This window comes from Mobula birostris, chromosome 27 (assembly GCF_030028105.1).
Source record: "Mobula birostris isolate sMobBir1 chromosome 27, sMobBir1.hap1, whole genome shotgun sequence".
Lineage (NCBI taxonomy): Eukaryota > Metazoa > Chordata > Chondrichthyes > Myliobatiformes > Myliobatidae > Mobula > Mobula birostris.
The window spans coordinates 31,712,836-31,735,222 of NC_092396.1; the positions used below are offsets into that span (position 1 = coordinate 31,712,836).

The window sequence follows — 22,387 nt, forward strand, 5'->3', positions numbered from 1 at the left end:
CCCTCTGCCGTCCAATTTCTAAAAGGACATTGATCCCATGAACCCAGCAGTACCTTACTACTTTTTAATTTCAGTTTTTTTGCACCCACTTACTTTAACTTTATTTAATAGACCTACGTATACCTACTCTAACTGAGTTTGAGTTTTTTCTCTATATTTCGTTATCATAGATTGCATTGTACTGCTGCCGTTAAGCTAACAGATATTAAACCTGATTCTGATTCTGCCTCTGATTATTCTTGCTGCTGCCATCAGGAAGATGCAGGATCCTGGGGATTCACAACACCAGGTTCGGGAATAGTTATTAACCCTCAAGCACCAGGCCCTCGAACCAAAGGGGATGACTTCACTCAACTTCACTCCATCATCGAAATGTTCCCACAACCCATGCACTCACTTTAAAGGACCTGATGTTCTTGATATTTATTGCTTATTTATTTATTATGATTATTCCTTTCTTTTTGTATTTGCACAGTTTGTGTCTTTTGCACACTGGCTGAAGGCTTAAGTTGATGCAGTCTTTCATTAAGTCTACTATGTTTATGTAATGCCCTGGTTAAGGCTTTTACTGCTATGCTGCAGGTATTTCATTTTAGCAGTTCTGTAAGAGCAGTCTGTTCTCCTTTCAGCCTGTTTGGGTTTGTGCTGAGATAAGGGGCTTTACTGTTCAGCTTCGGAATACGGTGTCAGCCCAGCAGGATGGTGGAATTGGGAGAAGGTTCTAGAGAACGCTGGTGGGAGAGTTTTTGTGAGGGACACTGGTGTGGGTCAAGGTCTCTATTAGCAGGAGTTGGGGGCAGACAGGAGGGAAGATGGCCGGGGATGCCGACCCTGTTGCGCAAGGTGCTTTGTGCAGGTGACTGGTTTTAAGGAGGAAGGACCAATACTCCCGTGGGAGAGACCGTTTGTTCAAAAAAGATCTCGAGCGATATTCGGAAGGTGCACTGTGTATATCGAAAACAACCACTTCTGGAAGATTTGAGCTCCACCATGCACGTGTGACTGTTTAAGTATAATGGTCACTTTTTGTTTTTTTCTTTAACTCCTTTAATAACCGGTTGCTTAAGTTAACATTGTTAAATATACTTCTTCATAATTGTATGCAGTGTACCATCTGTTATTACTTGCTGACGAGTGGGAGCGGGGGCAGTAAATCACACAGTATTCACATAAACCAGGGTTTGGGTGTGCAAGCCATCCCAACCTCACAGAATTGGCAGGACCAAAGTCGTATACACCTTAGACATACGAAGCCCGAGAAAGATAGGTTTCTCACCGCGGAATCCAGTAACTGTTAGTAGGGTGCTAGCGAGCCGTATTTCCAGAGATGCCTGGTAAAAAGGGGTTTCATTTATTTTTCTATTGTGGATTTATTGAGCATGCCTGCAAGAAAATTAATCTCAGGGTTGTATATGGTGATGTACCTGTACCTTAATAATAAATTTACTTTGAACTTTGACTTTGAACTCTGTGACTCTGAATTCCCCTATTTGTGTTATAGCTCAGAATATCTCACTTCTAATGGTTGATTCTATTGTCATGAACAAGCTCTTGGATTGATGGAAATCATATCTTTGAACAGAATAGGTACCTATCTGGTTAGGGATTGCTTTATCACTGTCCAAAGCAAACCTATGAACTGAGTTTCTGTAGCCAGCCATCTGTGTCTACTCAGTCTCCACAGTTTCTGTAATCATGCATCTGTCTTTATAATTTAAAACCAATGACTGCTTGTAGGTTGACTTCTGCCATTATTGGGTTAGAAGTAGGAATGTCCAATGATGGATTAATTTAATTCCACTCAAAACTCCTCAGAAAATGCCTCCAAGAGGCAGCACCTAACCTACATTCAAAATGGGTGTGGATAAGCAGAATTTGTACTACAAAAAAAGTACAGGAAAATTACCCCTGCCTACAACAAAAATGTCTAGTTACCTACAACTGACATTCACCAGAACCATCCTTATCAAAGCCTCCGTACCATCCAACAGAGGTGCCACAATTGAGCCGAAGCCGAGAAAATGTGGCTGCTGGAGCAGGACAGTCAGAAGCTGAGCCCTTGTGGTGTCTTTAGACCCCAAGACAGTAGAAATATTCTTGTGCGAAGCTGTGAAACAGTCATTTGCCCATTCCACGCGCAAAGCGTGACAAAACTGGTTCTCAGGTAAATAGCCCATAGTTGAAATGTGGTTGATTGGAATCTGATACACGATCTGAGAAAAGAATGCACGTGCTGGAAATGCTCAGTAGGTCAGGCAGCATCAGCGAAACGAGAAACAGAACTAATGTTTCATATTGAAACTTCAGCAGAAGCTGTGTGACTTGGTCAGTGTTTTCAGCATTATTTTTATTTGTACTAGGTTGAAGCAAACTTCTCAGAATCATGAAGGTGGCATTGTGGATGTGACAAGGTATTTTCCAGGAACAATATAACCACAGCGGTCAGGTTCTTTGCCTATTAGAATGGTTTATTCATTTCACGGATAGGGAGATGTTGAAATATTGTTGTCTGGCCTTTCAATTATTACCCATTACCTGAAAATAAAATGCAAAGGAAGAGATATTAGGAACAATAAAACAGGGAGGACATACTCAAGATAGCAGTTTGCAAGACCAAAGATCTCTGATTTTACCTATGCTGAGCTTGGATCATAACGCAACTGAAGCTGGCAGCCCATATTGTTAAAAGCTGAATTCCCTGTCCCTTCCTGTCCTTTCATTTCTCTCATTATCCACGTGAAAAGAATTCATGGGAATAAATTCATCAAAATCGCACTTGTGTTAAATGTAGGTGTGAGTGTCAGCTGGCAGAAGTAATCATCTCTACATTCTTGAATTCAACGAAGTTCTGAATTAGAGAGACGAGTATAAATGTCAGCGAATGTTTCTACACATAATCCAATCTAGATACTATAGACTAATATCTACCTTAGACCAATACCAGCTCTCCACAATCACAATGCTTAGCAGAAATAACTATTCAGAACCTCTGTTCTACTCATTCATTAAAGTGTTCATCATAATGCTCTCCAGATTGGTCCAGATGTGTAAACCAGCTACCTGGAATGGAGTGCTATCATCAATGTGGCTTTCAGGATTCTGTTTCACATTAATTGAATTCTTCACCACTTGTATCTTAGACCCTTCCCAAAGATGAGCTGGGTGATTTTAAGAATTATCAAGATAATCTAGACAAACTATTGTTATTGACTAGAAGAAATCACCCATTCTGTTAATTACATAATGTCTTTCACAGTTTCACAAGTGGAAAATGATGAAAACATCAGATCCCTTTAAATGTCTAAACTCCTAAGTTAATTTCTTTAACAGAAATGTATAACAAATACATGAGAATGAATTAAAATACATTCCATAGTGAATTCAGCTTCACAAAAAGAAAACAACACAAAATTGTTGCCCATGAAGGAATCAAAATATGGAAGACAACATTGAACTGAAGAGGGTCAAAGACAGTGGAAGAAGACAAACCAAATGCTTTTGTTCTTGCCATGTACTTGAAGGAGAGGAGGCTGCCATTTTGTGAAGCTTCTCTGTAACCTCCATTTTGTGAACTGTTTGATGAACTGATTCTCACTCTGGGATATCTTAATCAGATCAATTGAACATAGGCACAAGGAGGTTCTGCTATTGGTCTGCTAAACCCGAGATCATTCTCAGAAAACTGTGTATTGTGTACAATGGCAGGTTTGCAGAATTCATCTCATTATCTCCCAGTGTCTGGGTGAACTGGTTGGACTGGATTGAAGCAGAGTCGAATAGAACAAAAAAAAAAATCACCTAAGGTACAAAGTTGTGAAGCCCCCGGACTACATACAATGTGAAGGTGACATAGGTTAGTCAGATGACCTAAAGCCAACAAAAATGAAATGCAAGGAGTGAACTGATAAGAAGTGTTTAAAAGTAAAGAGCTTCAAATGCAAAGGGGCAAGAACTCTGAAGATTAACCATTGCAAGGAAAAACTCCCTCATGCCGGGGCCTGTAGAAGAAAGGCCAATAGGAGATCTCTATTTCAGTGTTATAAATTGGAAAAGTGGTTTAAGTGAGTATTGGTACAGATGGAATAGTAGAATTCATATTTTAAGTTGTTGGCCTGGGGGTTTACGTTGTTTTTTGTACAAAGGCAATGAAGTGCAAGCTTTGACTAACTAAGGGTTACGTAGTAAGTTGCCTATTCTAGATCAGTAGACAATAGTCAACAAAAATAACATTCTAAATGATAAGCAGTTCCTGTTTCATAGCTTTTCTTATTAAGTATTTTCTGATTTCTTGGCAATATAGGAGATGTACTTATTTGACTTTTATTTCTTAGAGGCATGAAACTGTTTGAATGGTTCTGCACTCTTTAGTATCCCTAAACGTTGTTGTCAAGACTCCAGATTTTGAAGACGTTTGGCAATAACTAGGTGCCAACATAAAATGTTAAAATATTTATTTAGGATGCACTTGTTCAACTTGTCTCCTCTTTTATTCTTTGCCATTAATCAATGCAGCCAATAACATTTTCAGTGACTGAAAGTCAGTGCAAGATCCGGGCCATAGCTGGCTGAAATAAAGGAATGTCCACAAATGTAAAACAAGGCAAACAACATTATTTTTGTCTCTGTGTTACTTACTGAATATATCCAAGAGTTGAAAGCCGATACGCGGGTGAAGACAGTTGGTTTCTGAGGGGTGTTGCAGCCTCTACTTGACCCAAAGCTGACTACACCATAAACATACCAAAATCCATCAGGACCTTCACAGTTCAAAGGACCTCCAGAATCTCCCTAAATTAAAAAAAAAGTTTAGCCAGTAGCAATATTAAGTATAATAGCCAAAATCATAGCCTGAATCAAAGCACGATAAGGCTGTGTAAATCCCGGTATTATACACAGTGTTCAAAGCTCAAAGTAAATTTATTATTAAAGTATGTATATGTCACCATATACAACTGTGAGATTCATTTTCTTGTGGGCATACTCAATAAATCTATGGAATAATAACCATAACAGAATCAATGAAAGATCATCCAACATGAACATTCAGTCAGAGTGCAGAAGGCAACAAACTGTGCAAATACAAATTAAAGAAAAATAATAAATAAATAAATAAATAAGCAGTAAATATAAAGAACGTGAGATGAAGAGTCCTTGGAAGTGAGTCCATTGGTTGTGGGAACATTTCAGTGATGGTGCAAGTGATGTTGAGTGAAGTTATTCCCTTTATTTCAAGAGGCTGAGAAGTTCCTGTTCCAGAACCTGGTGATGTGAGTCCCAAGACTTCTATACCTTCTTCCTGATGGCAGCAGTGAGAAGAAAGCATGTCCTGGGTGTTGCAGGTCCCTGCTGATGGATTGCTGCTTTCCAGTGACAGCGTTTCATGTCGGTGTGTTCAATAGCTTTACCCCATTATGGACAGGTGGTATCCACTACTTTCTGTAGGATTTTCCATTCAAGAGCATTGGTATTTCCATACCAGGCTGCAATGCAGCCAGTTGATATACTCTCCACTGCACATCTATAGAAGTTTGTCAAAGTTTTAGATGCCATGCCAAATCTCTGCAAACTGCTAAGGAGGTAGATGCACTGCTGTGCTTTCTCCATAATTGCACTTACGTGCTGGGCCCAGGACAGGTCCTCTGAAATAGTAACACCGGGAGATTTAAAGTTGCTGACCCTCGCCACCTCTGGTCCGTCGATGAGAACAGGCTCATGGACCTCTGTTTTCCTTCTCCTGAAGTCAATAATCAGCTCCTTAGTCTTGCTGACTTTGAGTAAGAGGTTGTTGTTATGGCAGCACTCAGCCCAATTTTCAATCTCCCTTCTATATTTTGATTCATCACCACCTTTGATTTGGCCCATGACAGTGGGGTCATCAGCAAACTTGAATATGACATTGGAGCTGTGCTGAGCCACACAATCATGAGTGTAAAGTGGGTCGAGCAGGAGGCTAAGCACACAGCCTTGTGGTGCACCTGTGCTGATGGAGATCGTGGAGAAGATGTTGCTGCCAATCCGAACAGACTGGGGTCTGCAAGTGATACAATCAAGGATCCAATGCACAAGGAGGTATTGAGGCCAATGTCTTGAAGTTTATTGATTAGTTTTGAGGGGATGGTGGTATTGAGCTGAGCTGTAGTCAGTAAAGAGCCATTGATGAAAGTGTGCTTTTTTTAAATCAAAGAGCAACATGTTGATTTTCATGAGATCCAAAATTCCAAGATTACAAATACCTGAGGATACGAATTGACAATAAACTGGACTGGTCAAAGAACACTGAGGCTGTCTACAAGAAGGGTCAGAGCCGTCTCTATTTCCTAAGGAGACTGAGGTCCTTTAACATCTGCCGGACGATGCTGAAGATGTTCTACGAGTCTGTGGTGGCCAGTGCTATCATGTTTACTGTTGTGTGCTGGGGCAGCAGGCTGAGGGTAGCAGACACCAAAAGAATCAAAAACTCATTCGTAAGGCCAGTGATGATGTGGGGATGGAACTGGACTCTCTGACGGTGGTGTCTGAAAAGAGGATGTTGTCCAAGTTGCATGCCATCTTGGACAATGTCTCCCATCCACTACATAATGTACTGATTGGGCAGAGGAGTACATTCAGCCAGAGACTCATTCCACCAAGATGCAACACAGAGCGTCATAGGAAGTCATTCCTGCCTGTGGCCATCAAACTTTACAACTCCTCCCTTGGAGTGTCAGACACCCTGAGCCAATAGGCTGGTCCTGGACTTATTTCCTGCATAAATAATTTACACATTACTATTTTACTATTTATGGTTTTATTACTATTTATTATTTATGGTGCAACTGTAACGAAAACCAATTTTCCCCAGGATCAATAAAGTATGACTATGACTATGACTATGAAATAGCATGGACGTTTGCCAGTAATGGGAAAAAATGGCATCTCTGGACGACTAATAAAGAACCCTCAGCAGTGTTAGTGGATCTCCTTATTTCACTGGCTTGTGCCTCAGGTGAATGCATCTCTCTCATCACAGATACATTAACAATGTCAATGCAATATTTGTCAATTGGGTACCATTAAGGTGTAGTCACTCATGAGGTGCAAGAAACATGGGAGCCAAATAGGGAGCACAATCCCATAAATATCAATGGCAAATGATCAGATTATTTATTATAATCAATTTATACAGATCAAGATAAGCCAAGGCACATGAAGTCAAAGAGTCATGCAACACAGAAACTGGCCCATCAGACTACTATGATCAATAAATGCCATTCACGAGCTCGTACTCCACGGCCTTCTATACCTTGTCAATTCAATTTGTTTAATAATGCATTAGGGGCACATTTTAGGCCCAAATCCTAGTAGTAACAGGGCCTGTGTTTAATAACTATTCCAAAAGACGCAGCAGCATGGCTTTAAAACTAGAGTCACCTGCTTTGATTGTGATTGAGCCCATAATCTGTTCATTCAAAAGGTAAAAAGTACTCTCCACAAACTGAAACCACAGCATGAGAAGAGCACAAGAAAATAGGACTGGGGTAAACTGCCTAGCATATCAACCGTGCCCCATATTTGGAATGATTCTGGCTGACCTACTGCAGGCCTCATCTCCTCGCCTTCTCTTTCACATTCTTTGAGAAATATTCCTATCACCTCCTTGAATGAATCTCAGGGTTGTATATCGTGGCATATATGTACTTTGATGATAAATTTATTTTGAACTTTGAACTTTAAATACTCCAGTGATCAAACCTCGACAACCCTCCGGGGTAGATTTCCAGAGATTCACCATCCACTGTAGGAAGGAGCTTTTATCCTTGTCAAGCTTAGATAACCACCCCCTTGTTTTGAAACTATGTCCTCTCTTTCAAGATTATCCTATTAGTTAAAACCTCTCATCATCTTCCCCACAGATCTCCCTGAAGGGCCTTCCACACTTCAATAAGAATGCAGATCTAAAATTTAAAATTTACGAATGATCAGTTTCCCCAGATCTGCTTGTCATATCCTCTGAAACACCAAGTATTTAAAATTGAAGTGTGCAGAAATGACATACATTACATCCAGACTTCTCATATCCTCCAGCGCAAACCATGGTAGTTTTCACACTGCTCCCCCACCAGTCTCTCTGCTCGCATGTTTGATGGTCAACAACGGGCAGTAGTGCTTGTTGCAACTTTTCTGAAAGTGGGCCACCAGCTGTGAAGGTAGATATGAGTAAGCATGCACTCATAGGAAGAAACGGAATATGTAAGGACTAGCAATTCTCACAGCCCACTGGTTAGACGTTACAGGTATTTCATAAGGTGGGAGAAATACTTTTCTTCACTAAAGGTAGGCCACTTCAATTTCAGAATATTATCCTACGCTTATACCAATGATTCCCTTAATTTAATGTCCAACGATAATAATGAATTAAGTTTAATATAAACTAATATAAGCTGATATTAACTAAAATAAACTGTCTTCTGGCATCTTGCCCTTTGACCTCTCCTGAAATTGACTGACTTTTGAAGACATAGCGTAGTGGGCTCATTCCAGTACATCACAGGTACATTCATGCCCCTCTATCCGTAGTATCTACAGGAGGTGCTGCCTCAAGTAGGCAACGTCCATCATCAAAGTTCACCACAATCACGGGCCATGCCACCTTCTTGCAGTTAACGTTGGGCAGGAGGTACACACCACAGCTATTTCCCTTCAGCCAGTTCCTTCTAACCAGCCCAACCCTAATCACTACAGTTTAGCAACACTGTGACTATTTTGATCACTATTTTTTTGTTCGAATTGTGTTTTTCTTGTAAAATTGCGGTAAAATTTATATTTAATGCAATTTTTTCTTGTGAAAGCTGCTTATATGATTTTACATCCCTGTGATGCTGCATTAAGATATTCATTCCACTTGTGCATACATGCATCTAACTGTAAGCTTGACTTTTTGAAAATATACGTAATAAATTAAACTTGTAGAAGGTCTTCCCTGGAGGTTAATCTATCAGCCTTAGTACTGAACTGAATAAGAACAATCAGTGAATAACTTTCAAGCCCTTAATTCCTTTGGCAGTGTGAGTTTTAGCTGATCTTGTAAAGGGAGCAGTTGTTGGTTGGTGGGTTACAGACACTGGGACTAGGTCTACCCTGGAGAAGGCATCCTTTTAGTGAGATGTCGATAACTCTTTTGATTTCAGGCAAAGTCCAGGGCAATATGGCAGAAGACAGCAATGGTGAAAGAATACAAATGAATAGGAAAAACAAAAATTGGAATATAATAGCCCTCAGGAAAATGCAACAACATTAAATATAGCAGTAACATTTATGGCATGGAAGTCACAGTCTTTTAGATCCAATCGGCTATCATTGTTCACCAAGTAAGTCAATACAACTGCCAAAGGAAAGATCCATGATTTTGGTGGAAGGAACTCTTCCTACCAGAAAAGGACCATGAACTGCAGCATGGACTACTTACTGTAGAGTCTTCCCCATCCAGTCACGTAGCAGGGATGGTTATTCTCAAATATGTAACCAGCTGGAGGAATGCAGGCCGTCTTGACTTTGTCATTCAGTACGGCAGGTGTTGTAAGTTTGATCAGAGCAATGTCATTCCTAAAGGAATAATGTTTCAGAAAGCAGGCAGGTAACAAACTTTAGTTTATCATCTGTACACTTGATTTAAAGTGAACTTCAATGTTAGCTGCTGTATGAAATTGGTGGATACAGCAGTCCATCACAGGCAAAGCCCTCCCCACCATTGAACGTATGTCCATGGTTTGCTGCCACAAGTAAGCAGCACCCATCAATAAAGACCACACCTTCCAGGCCATGCTCTCTTCTCGCTCCTACCACTGGGTGGGAGGTACAGGAGCATTAGGTCCCACACCACCATGTTCAGGAACAGGTCTTACCCTGTTACCATCAGATGGTTGAACGAGCGTGGATAACCTCACTCAGCACAACTTTGAACTGATTCCACAGCCTACAGGCTCACTTTCCAGAATGTTTGTTAGTCTTTGTTTATCTACAGTTTTTCATAAATTCAGTTGTATTTCTTTATTTTTCTGTAAATGCAGGCAAAGAAATGAATCTCAACATTGTAACATATACATACTTTGATAACAAATATACTTTGACTGCTATGTAAGAACATAAGAAATAGGGGCAGGAGTAGGCCATCTGGCCCGTCAAGCCTGCTCCTCCATTCAATAAGATCATGGCTGATCTGGCCATGGACTCATTTTCACCTTTCTGCCTTTTCCCCATAACCCTTAATTCCCCCACTATGCAAAAATCTATCCAACTTTGTGTTAAATATATTTACTGAGGCAACCTCCACTACTTCATTGGGCAGAGAATTCCACAGATTCACCACTCTCTGGGAAAAGCAGTTCCTCCTCATCTCTGTCCTAAATCTACTCCCCAAATCTTGAGGCTATGTCCCCTAGTTCTAGTCTCACCTACCAGTGGAAACAACTTTCCTGCCTCTATCTTATCTATCCCTTTCATAATTTTATATGTTTCTATAAGATCCCCTCTCATTCTTCTGAATTCCAATGAGTACAGTTCCAGGCAACTCAATCTCTCCTCATTGTCTAACCCCCTCAACTCTGGAATCAACCTGGTGAACCTTCTTTGCACCACCTCCAAAACCAGTATATCCTTCTCCAAGTAAAAGGACCAGAAATGCAGGCAGTACTCCAGATGCAGCCTCACCAGTACCCTGTACAGTTGCAGCACAACCTCCCTGCTCTAGCAATCCCTCTAGCAATGACGGCCAATATTCCATTTGCCTTCTTGATAGCCTGCTGCACCTAAAGACCATGTTTGCATGACTCACTTAATGTATCTCTAAGCATGGAACATGCTTCTCTCTTTGTGCTTCTTCAATGACCTGACTGGTCAGCAGTTATATGTTCAAGTAACACACACAGATGCTGCTTGGCCTGCTGAGTTCCTCCAGCAAATTGTGTGTCTTACTTGGATTTTCAGTATCTGCAGATTTTCTCTTGTTAGTTATATGTTCAGTCTGCTTCTCAATAATGCAACATTTTCCACATCCAGTCTGTAGTCTTCAATTTTATTTCAAGAGCTGTGCTTGTAACATCTAAATAATATACGGTCTTGTAAGTAAACCTCCGTCCCAATGCACTCTGAAGGCATTACATGTTTGGCAATGAGGATAGTAGTTCACTTCAGATTCGTTAAAAGACATTTTCGATCCCAAACTCTCAAGTCTGCACCAAATTTGGGGAATGAAAACTAAATACTTGAGTGTCAAAAACACAATACTCCTGGCAGAAATTTGGCCAGGTACATAAACATACAAACCTTGCACCGCAAAAGGCCAAAGTTTCTTTTTTGCGCCGAACGTGGAGATCACTTTGATCTGAAGCCACTGGAGATAACTAAAAAGTGTACTTTGATAAATTTATTGTCAAAGTATGTATATGTTACCATATACTAAAAGTTTGGGAGAAAGGTCCAGGCAGGAGAGACATTATTTAAGAATTTGCATTGCAATTTTTGCATATTTATTCAGAAGAAAATAAGAAATAGGAGCAGGAGTGTGCTTTGCTGCTCTTCCAGCTTGAGCCATCGTTTATCATGTTCATGGCTTGTCCTCTGCCTCAGCACTATTGTCCAGGGCTAGTGACCCTGCAGGTTTGTGTACGTGTACTATGTCCCTTTCAACATCAACGCTATTTGATCTCTCACCAATGAACAAATATTCTGTGTTTCTGTTCAGTGAACCAAGTCAGTAGCTTCACATTTTTCAGCATCAGTCATTTTCTTTGTATCTGTATGTGTATGCGTACTGTGATTCTGTCGGGCGTGTTTGCTTCTTGAGCAACGTAACCATTTCATATACAATCTGCAACGTTGAGTTTATGTAGTCTCAACGTGTAAATAGTGTGGATATATGTTTCTTGTCTCTTGGATATATGTTTCATGTGCCTCAGTGTAAATTGAAACCAGTATGTGTTGGAGCAGAGGCCTGTGAGTCAGCAGGCCATGAATCATTTTGTGAGTTAAGAACGGGAACTCATCATTCCAGGATCTGATGGACTCAATTCAGAAAGTTGTCAACTCCATGAGCAGAGTTAATTCCCTGGCCTCCACTCCCAATTAGAGTACCTTTGATTTGTGCAAGTGTTAAAACTGCAAGTCACTTTGACAACTAATGCAGACAGAAAGAAAGGACAGTGTTAGCACCTTACCCACAGGACAGGCAGCTGGGGTTCCATTGAGGGTGAACAAAGATCTCTGCTGCATAAATAGTCTGTTCCGGACCTTCTTCCGTACCCCTGTCGAACTCACCAAGCACCACCCGATAAGCACGGCCTGAGCTTTGGAGACGATGAATTATTAATACTGTGTAAGGAACCTTGCATTACAGATAAAAGTGTGCTTCTGATCCTTGACATACAGTAGAACAACATAAATAAAAACAGTTGGGTGATAGATGTAAAACTGAGATAGCTGCACTGACACATATGTTTTGGCCTTGTTCTATATTGGAACAGTTCTGGAAGTCGGTTTTCTCAACAATTTCTAAAGAATTTAAAATTAATTTACAACCTAATAAATTAACTGTGCTCTTTGGAATAGTTCCTCAAAATATTCATGGTATTTCTGTGTCTGACCAACATGTTATTGCATTTGTTTCAATGATAGCTAGGAGGGCCATTCTGTTGAAGTGGAAGGACACATCAGCTCCCATTTTGTCACAATGGTTCTCTCAAGTGATGCTATGTCTTAGTTTGGAGAAAATTAGAAGTCGAACCTTTGAACCTTTACTTGATTTTGAGAAAAGATGGGGCTCATTTGCTTGTTATTATCATTTGAGTTAATTGATATAATTTTTCCACGATCTAATTGTAAATTCTTTTAGTATATTTTCTTTTCTTGCTGGTGGTTTGATGTTTATTTTTAGAAGCTTTTTGTATGACGCATGACTCTGGGATTGTACATCTAAAGGGTTCTTTTTTTTTCCTCACTTCTCTGCTTAGTAGGTTTTTTTTGTTATTACAAAATTTTTTTTCAATCTTTAAGAAAATGTTTTTTTTGAGGCATTGTAAGTGTTGTTACTTTGATGTACTCATGTTATTTTTCCTTTATTTAACAATAACAAGATTTGAAAAGAAAGAAAAATGGTTGGAGAAACTAAGCCAATCAGTCAGTTAGGTATCTGCAAAGAGAAGCTGCATTAACTCTCCAGTGTTCTTCATCTCAGACCCTAAATATTAATTCTGTTTCTCTTTCCACAGATACTGCTTGACTCGCTCTGTGTTTCCACTGTTTTCTGTTTTTATCCTAAATTTCCAACAACTGCAGTTCATTTGAATTTCACAACATATATGAAATTGGGGACAGCAGATTTCAAATAAGCCAATTTACAATATGAAGTTCTGAAGACACACAACACTGCACAGAAGTGTGGAAAGAGCTATCCTCAAGATTAGAAATCTATATTGCTCATTAAGTTACCAACACTTGACAAATTTGTATTTTTTTTTTACTTCCTTTTCAACTGAGGAATTAATCTAGGCACAGTATAAAACTAGGTAAATGAAATAAGCTGCTAGAACAGCAACATTTGGGTGATACAGAGCTGCAGCCTCACACCTCCAACGACCCAAGTTCTCATCTAACTTTCAATGTTGTAAGTGTCGAGTACGTAAGTTCTCCCTGTGGCCACATGAGTTTGCTCAAGTTCAAGATTCAAGATTGCTTATTGTCGTTATTCAGGTGTAAAGGAGAACAAAATGATTGCTACTCTGAATTTGATGCAACATAAAAAGCACGGCATGCATAAAGAAAGGGACAGACGAGGGAACACGCACCAGTGCTCATCGAGGGATCAGAAATGGAAAGGACGAGTAATTTCAAGCTCCTGGTGGTCAACATCCCTGAGGATCTATCCTGGGCCCAGCATATTGATGCAGTTACAAAGAAGGCACGACAGTGGCAATATCTCATTAGAAGTTTGAAGAGATTTGGTACGTCACCAAAGACACTTGCAAATTTCTACAGATGTGCGATGGAGGGCATTCTAACTGATATGGTGGGAGGGGGCACTGCACAGAATCAAAATAAGCTGCAGAAGGTTGTAAACTCACTCAGCTCCATCATGGGCACCAGTTTCCCCAGGACATCTTCAAGGAGTGATGCCTCAAAATGGAAGCATCCATCATTATAGACACCCAGCACCCAGGACATGCTCTTTTTTCATTGTTACCATCAGGAAGGAGATACAGAAGGCACACACTCAGCGATTGAGGAACAGTTTCTTCACCTTTGAGTTTTGAATGGACATTAACCCATGAACCCTACCACATGACTTTTCTTTTTCTCTTTTCAGACTACTGATTTAATTTAACCATATATATATATACACACACACTGCAATTTACAGTTTTTATTATTGTGTATTGCAATGTACTGCTGCCATGAAACAACAGATTTTACAACATATGGCAGTGATATTAAACCAGGTTCTGAAGGACACAATAAAAAAATCCAAAAAACACAATAAATATATTTATAAAAGCAATCCTATAAATCAGACTGTACAAGTAATATACATATTCTGATTGACTGTTCTGGTTTCCTCTCATCCTAGAAATGCGTGGGATGGTGAGTTATTAGGGCACAGCAAATAGCTCCAAGTTTATCAGTGAGTGGTAGGATTTGAGGGTGTTGACGGGAGTGTGTGGAGGATAAAATGGATTAGTGTTTACTTAACGGTCAGGATAATCTTGATGAGGCGGAAGGGTGGTTTCCATGCTGTCTGTCTACGGCTTTATGGAAAGTCTCTACTGGCAGCAATGTTTCTTTCTTGCCGAATAAAGACTTACTGGATGCAATGGCCTGCTGTTACTACCCAGTTACTGTCAATGAGGCTTCCGCCACAGGTATGGGAATAATAGCCTCCTCGATCCACTTGCAAGGAAACCTAGCAACAAATCAGAGAACGTTATCTTAAAAAGAGAGAAACAGAGGGAGCAAGGAAATATAGCATACTGATCGATACAAAAGCAAAATATGTCAAACACTGGAAATATGGAATATAAGCAGTGTGCTATTCCTTCAGACTAATGAACAGCACCTCCTCTTTTCATTAGGCACACAACAGTCTTCAGCCACTGTACTGAGTTCAATCATTTCAGACAATGATTTGTTAATCCAATTAGCACATAAGAAGCAGGTATGTGACAGACTTTATGGTTCTTTGAGCTGTTTCTGCAACTCATGCAGGTTGTGGCTGATCCTGTGTCTCAAATATATTCTCCTGTTTAATCACAAATCTTTTCTGCTACCTAATTTACAGCAGACTCAGCCTTGAGCTACACTATGTTCAGATACGTGCTTTGGAATTTTACTGTTACATGAAACGATTTGTCAATTTCACAAACGCCAGTTCTTTCCAACTATTTTGTCCTTTATGTTCCATGCATTCGTCATCAGAGATCTCCAATGTACAAGAGCCTCGGGACTGGCACCACCAGGTTCACGAACAGTTACCGCCCCTCAACCACCAGGTTCTTGAATAAAAGAGGATAACTACACTCACTTGCCCCATTATTGAAATGTTCCTACAACCATTGATGTCACTTTAAGGACTCTTTATCTTATTATCTCATGTTATTGTTACTTATTGCTATTTATATATATTTGCATTTGCACGGTTTGTTGTCTCGTGCACTCTGGTTGATCGTTTGTTGATCCTGTTATAGTTACTATTCTATAGATTTACTGAGTATGTCAATAAGAAAATGATTGTCAGGGTGGTATATGGTGACATATATGTACTTTGATAATAAATTTAATCTTTGATCATGATTATAATTTATCCCAACCCTAAGACATCTACTTTCACATAGCAAACATTTATGTGGTACATTATCAAATTCTTCTTGAAAATCTTTATCCACTCTGCTATAGTTATAGCCTCAAAATGACTTTATTAGATTTGTCCAAAATGTTTCTCAGTTTATTCATATCATGTGTCTTTGATTGCAGAGTTAACGTGTCCATATCCAGTTAACTAGTTCACCACTTTGTCTATCCCCCTTTGGGAAATGTTACCTTCCAAGTAGCAAGGACACTTTCAGAATCGGCATTTTTTTTTGGTTAGAGATCGTCACGAACTCAAGTTCAAGTTTAAGCTGATTCTCAGGGGCCCACATACAGTATGCAGGATATAAATAAGCTCTGCAAGTAAGTCCTTTGCAACTGCAGTAGCACAGTATATTACAAGCATGTCAAACATCAGATACATTCAAAGTTCAAAGTAAATTTATTATCAAAATACAACCCTGAGATTTATTTTCTTGTGGACATACTCAATAAAACTACAGTAGAGTAATAACCATAATAGAATCAACGAAAGACCACGCCAACTTGGATGTTCAACCAGTGCACAAATATTAATAACACTGTACACTTAAATTAATGCAAATCATGCATAGCTTACAAAACATGAAGTCTTTAGACTCCTGAAACCTGCCTGTAGCAGCAAAGAGAAGAGGGCATGGCCCAGATGGTAGGGGACCTTATCGAGAGATCCATCTTTCATTCCTCTTTCAACCATTGTTTATGCAGCCAACTGATATAGACCTCAAGGTGGAGGCTGTCTATCAGGTCCAGGGAATGTGTCTGGTTTTAATTTCTCCAGCAGTTTCTGTTTAGTGATTTTAATTATCTTAAGTACCTCAGCACCATTTCTGTTTCTCCTTAACTTACACAGCGAAGTTATTCCCCACCTTTGTTATATTGCTGTAAAATTTATACCTTTTATATATTTCTTATTACAGGGTAATACAATACCTACAAAACTTATCCTTTCTTTTCTTTTTTTCCAAATATTTGGTTAATCGCTGCTGTCTTCTATAAACCCTGGCTTGTGATTTCTTTGGGCAATGTCATAAACCTTTTCTCTCAATCTCATATTATCTTTAAACCCTTTATTTACTGTCATTTAATCATGAAGTTTTTATTTCTCAGTGAAACGTACAGAGTAATTATTGTTTTTTTTCTACAAATGTTTGCCATTCTAACTAATGCACACTTCATATTTATATAAGTGACTTTTTATCGCAGGATTCTGACTGAATAATATTCCCCTTGAAAATTCCCTTTGAACAGCATTTTTTCTTGTTATTCTATTGCCAATCTTCTTTGTCATCATCATTTAAAATGTTCTACAATTAAAACCTTTCCTTGTTGTTATTTCTCTTATTCCCATTTACACAGCTTCCAAAAATTTGTTTCATCACTTTCTCCGCTTCTGATGAAAGCTGTTAGTATTAACGCCTTTTCTCTTTCTGATGATTCTATTTAAATAGGGGAGTATTTTCAACAGTTTCTGTATCCCCAGCACAGCAATAGAGATCAGTCACCAGGATGTGTATATTTATTTATTTAGTGATACAGTGTGGAGTCGGCCCTTCTGTCCCTTCAAGCCATGCTGCCCCAGCAACCCCCAACAAACCCGATTCGCCCTAACCTAATCATGGAGCAATTTACAATGACCAATTAACTTATCCGGTACATCTTTGGACTGTGAGAGAAGATCCACGCATTCCACAGGGTGGACATACAGAGATTCCTTTCAGAACAGCACTGGAATTGAACTCTGACCCCTGGAATGTCCCGAGATGCAATAGTGTCACGCTACTGTGGTGCTCACATTGAATGCGTCCTCTTTTCTCTCTGTTTAACAGCAGGCACAGCTGTGGACCGAGTTCCAAGCAATGTATCTGTTCACTTCTCACCGTCTCTTCTTTTATTCCCATATTCCATACAGCATTTGGTAAGATTGAAAGTTGATTAAATCTAATCGGACTTAAACACGGGGTCTTCCTGTAGCAGGGTATGATTAAAACTGTTTCTTCCTATTATTATCTGCAACCTAAACAGTACTTTTCCTTGGCTCTCTGCTTCTTCAGTGCTGAAGCTTCTGGCATGCATGGATCTTTGCAGCTCTTTAAATCTCTGAATTTTCTGCCCCCCTGAGGGTGGCAGAGGCTTGATTCTTGGATGTATTTAAGGATGAGATGGATAAATCTTCGAAAGGTTGAGGACCTGAGGCCAAGAAGAATCGACAGAGAAGAGGTCTTGCGATCGGCATAGATCAGCTGTGATCACATTGAATGGGGAACTGAGAAGGTTACACCTGCTCCTATTTTCTCTGGAACTTTGGCCAGAACTTCATTCTTTTTAGGTAGTAAGTTTGGGAGGTCTGCCTAATTCGAGTGACAGCATTGTACAGCACAGGAAAATATCTGTCAGCCCTTACTTGTCCATTCCAGCTGAAATGTAATTTCAAGCAAAACCCATTTCCTAGCACTTGATTCATATCCCCTAAACCCTTGTTATTTATATACTTGTCCACATACTTCTTAAATATATCTAATGCACCTGCCTAATTGTGTGGACATTAACAACAACAACTGCACTTAAATAACTCTTTTGACGCCGTTACAAATCCTTTTCTGGCATCACTAATAAATTAGCCTTGCGCTACAATCATGGCCACTTTATTAGGCAAGTATGTTCATGGTCCTCTGCTGCTGAAGCCCAACCACTTCAAGGTTTGGCAAATTGTGCATTCCGAGATGCTCTGCAACACCACTTTTGTAACACGTGGTCATCCGAGTTACTGTCACCTTCTTGTCAGTATTGAACCAGTCTGGCCACTCTCTTCTGACCTCTGTCATTATCAGCACGTTTTTGGCCACAGAACTGCCCCTCTCTGGATGGTTCTTTTGTTTTTCACCCCACTCTCTGTAAACTTTGGAGAAGGTTGTGCAAGAAAAGTCCCTGGAGACCAGCAGTTTCTGAGTTACTCGAACTGGCACCAATGATCATTTCACAGTCAAAGTCACTTAGATCACATTTCTTCCCTTTTCTGATGTTTGGGCTGAACAGCAACTGGACCTCTTGACCGTGTCTGCGTGCTTTAAGTCTTGAGTTGCTGCCACGTGATTGGCTGATATTTGCATTAATGAGCAGGTGTACAGGTGTACCTAATGAAGTGTTCACTGAGTGAGTAACTTAACTGTTGCACATCAGAAAAAAAAAACAGTTTTCTAGGATAATGACAACCATAGATGATTCTCATTCCCTTTCTGAGTCAGGGCAAATAAGAGCAGTTGAAATCCTTAGACTGCTGTTCCAGGTGAGTTCAGGTGGCCCAGTTGAGAACCTCTCTGTGTGCCCATAGACTGGGTAATAGGGTGGAATTTACCCTTGGTGCCTTGCACAAAATTCATTATGTAGTTACATGCATGCGTTAATTCCAATTCATAAGCTTGGCATTAGTATAGATGAGTTCTTAATGGTCAACGTGTCCATGGTGGGGTGAAGGCTATAGTCTCTATGCTGTATGACTTTGATAGACAACGTACAGTCAGTGCTACTTCACGTATTTAGCATGCAGCTGAAGATAAGCTAATATATCTGCTGACAGGCCCTAAGCAATGTGAAGATTATTCTTCTTTTTTTTGCATGTGCCTGTGTGCGTGCAGGTCTGTCTGTGTGCGTCTGCATGTGTGTGAGTGCACGTCTGTGCGTGTGCATCTGCATGTGCGTGCGTGTGTCAATGATGATGTCTTTTTCATGGCTTTTTATAAGGCGCGGAACGAGAGAGAGACAGACTGTGTGGCGCACCACTCCTCACACCGACATTTTTGCAGTATTTTCCCTTTGTTTTACCAGGTCAAGTTGCGATCTCGACACACAACCTGGCACAGATAGAAAGCGTACTTGGGAGCGGACCCGACTGGTTTCGAACCCGGGAACCTCTGCTCCCGGGTCCGGCGCTGATGTCATTGTGCCACCAGCCGGCCCATGAAGATTATTCTTATATTTTTCTATGTATAATGCATTCCTCATTAACTCACCTGCCAGGGCCAGCTGTATGGTCTTGCTTCAATTCCATTGACTACCCTGCTGTATGCTGGATAGCTGGGACTTCCACAGGCATTGACTGAAAAGACATAAGTTTATCCTGTTAATACCTGGCACAGTGAACTGCATTTCTATTTGAATGGTAGTGACTGGACCTTAAGAATTATTCAAGGCACTTAAAATAGCTCCATATTTTTATTGAAAATATTCCTAAGAGGAAAGGACACTTTCGTAGGGAGAGGGAGATTAACTTCTAATGCTAACAAATTCAGTTAGCATAAAAGAATGATCAACTTGAGCCAAGCTAAATATAGTTTATCCTTGAAAGCTCCATAATATTTTGCCACCTTACCATCGATGTTGAGAGAATCCTGAGTAAAGAACCAGTAAAATAGAACAAAAACTCCAGGATATACATTTTAGTCTTCCACGTTTCACAGAATCACAGAATTACAGGGAACAGAAATAGGTGCTATCATTCAAACAAATGCACGCCAACCATCAAGCACCCATATACACTAGCTCCATTTTATTCTCCCCACATCCCCCTCTACTTCCCCTAGAACAAGGGTTCCGAACCTAGGGCCCACAGAGCCCTCAGTTAATGATAGGAGGCCAGAGATTAAATAAAGGTTGGGAACCCCCTGCCCTAGAGTCTACCACGCATATGTATGAGAGGAGAAAATTACAATGGCCAAGAAACCAATGAACCTGGAACACTTCATGATGTGGGACGAAACCAACGCACCTGATGGAAAACCACGCGGTCACAGAGAGAAGGCACAAAATCCACATGGATTGCACTGGAGGCCAGGACTGAAGACAGGTTGATAGTGCTGGGAGGCTGGTTGTGTCAATTCATTATATTGAAGGTCATTTCACACAACTCACTTTGAGAGCATCTAACCAAGTATTAACTGATTCCAGAGCAGTGACTTAATGAAAATTCCTTTAATGATCCAGCCCAGAGGAATAATTATTCTAGTTCTGGTTGTTAATTTGTGGTAACAAATACAGGAATATCTGGAACTATTGTGGTATTGGCCATTCCCACACCAGCTATTTTATTGTCTCACTCCAATGTCAAATTCAGCTGAGCTATAAGTAGCCTTGAACAACGGGAAGGGCCCAGGATTGTGACTAAGGGGAGATTCTGCTTCCTATTTAACACTGAATTAGATAGAATGATTATGTGCAGATGATATACTAATTTAAGCAGCAGTTAACTTACCGCCAGCCACAAACAGGAGGACAAGGAGGGCTTTCATTTCCGTCGTTAGTCACAGGCAACAAATGAACTGAAGGCATTTTATATCAACCTGGGCAATTCAAGGTCAATCATTACTTTTCTGGATTATTAAAACAAACTTAACTCTGAAGTGATGTATTTAATCATGCTAACAGTTGACATCTGTCACTTCAGATCTGCACCAAGGTTGTGCCACTTTTGTTTATTGTATAAAACTGAACAAAATGCTTTCTTTCTTTCACTGAGGGATGAAGGATGAACCAAACCATGGAAAGAATACCTGCCGTATCTTGTTCATATCGCTCCAATAATTGGCTTTAACTCTGAAGTTTAAAACATGTTAAAGACAGGCATGATCTTTGTAAAAACTAATTTGAAATTGTAGTGAGGATAGTTATTGTTCTTTTAATTCCAGACCTCTACTTTCTTCCAGTTTTTCTCTAGAAGATATAGATACTTTGCAGAAGCAGAGTTCCAAAGGCAGTGTCTGTATTTTGGGACATAATCCAGATAACCAACATTTGGATATAAGCCATACTCCTTCTTCCAAGATCAGATTGCTTTGCATACACAAGAAGGGAGAATGGATCTAAACATAATGTAGAAGGCAAGAAATCAACTATAGTACAGATCTCCCACACAATTTGCATTGACTTGTTTTTCTAGTTTGCTCACTCAGAAGTGAGTATGCATCTGCCGTATGCTGATAACGTGCATGGTGGTCAAAAACAACTCAAGTCCAAATGATGATGGATTCCAAATGTAATCATAAGTGTTACACTGAAAATCCCTCATCAAGGTTTTCCTTTTACACCAAGATTGCATTATGTAATGATAAAAGAACTCCTATCTAAAGTATACAGCAAAATCAAATAAATGTGCAGAGAGACTGCAATATTCCCAAAGAAAGAGAAAAATGTGGGATAAAAAGCAATGGAATACACCTGCCATAGCAATTTATCAAAGAACTGTATCAACATGTCAGCTACTTCTACTTACCCAAATAAAATGAGTCTGGTCGCCATCCAATGGAAAAGTTTTTTGATGATAATGGAGTTGTTAATGTAACTATTTAATTCATGGGAGCTTTCACAGAAGCTCGTGGCCATCTCAATGGATGGAAGGATTTGATAACTGGGTTAACAATGCGTGGAGGCCATGAGTCCAATAAGCCAAATGTTTCTGAGTGAGCCTCTTCAGCTTTAAATTCATGTTTTAAATCCTGATGGAAAATAACAAAGGGGATATTTA

The 22,387-nt window shown here is 39.9% G+C and overlaps 1 protein-coding gene across 1 annotated transcript; it reads right to left on the reverse strand.

The window, feature by feature from the left end:
- Positions 1-2,517: 2,517 nt before the first annotated feature.
- On the reverse strand, positions 2,518-21,155 carry LOC140188483 (proproteinase E-like). The gene is made up of 8 exons (XM_072244778.1): positions 21,119-21,155; positions 19,881-19,966; positions 14,832-14,929; positions 12,192-12,320; positions 9,446-9,582; positions 8,036-8,178; positions 4,636-4,788; positions 2,518-2,535 (listed from the first exon to the last, which is right to left on the reverse strand). The coding sequence occupies exons 1-8, from the start codon at positions 21,153-21,155 to the stop codon at positions 2,518-2,520; spliced, it is 801 nt and encodes a 266-aa protein (XP_072100879.1).
- Between the last annotated feature and the right edge of the window lie 1,232 nt (positions 21,156-22,387).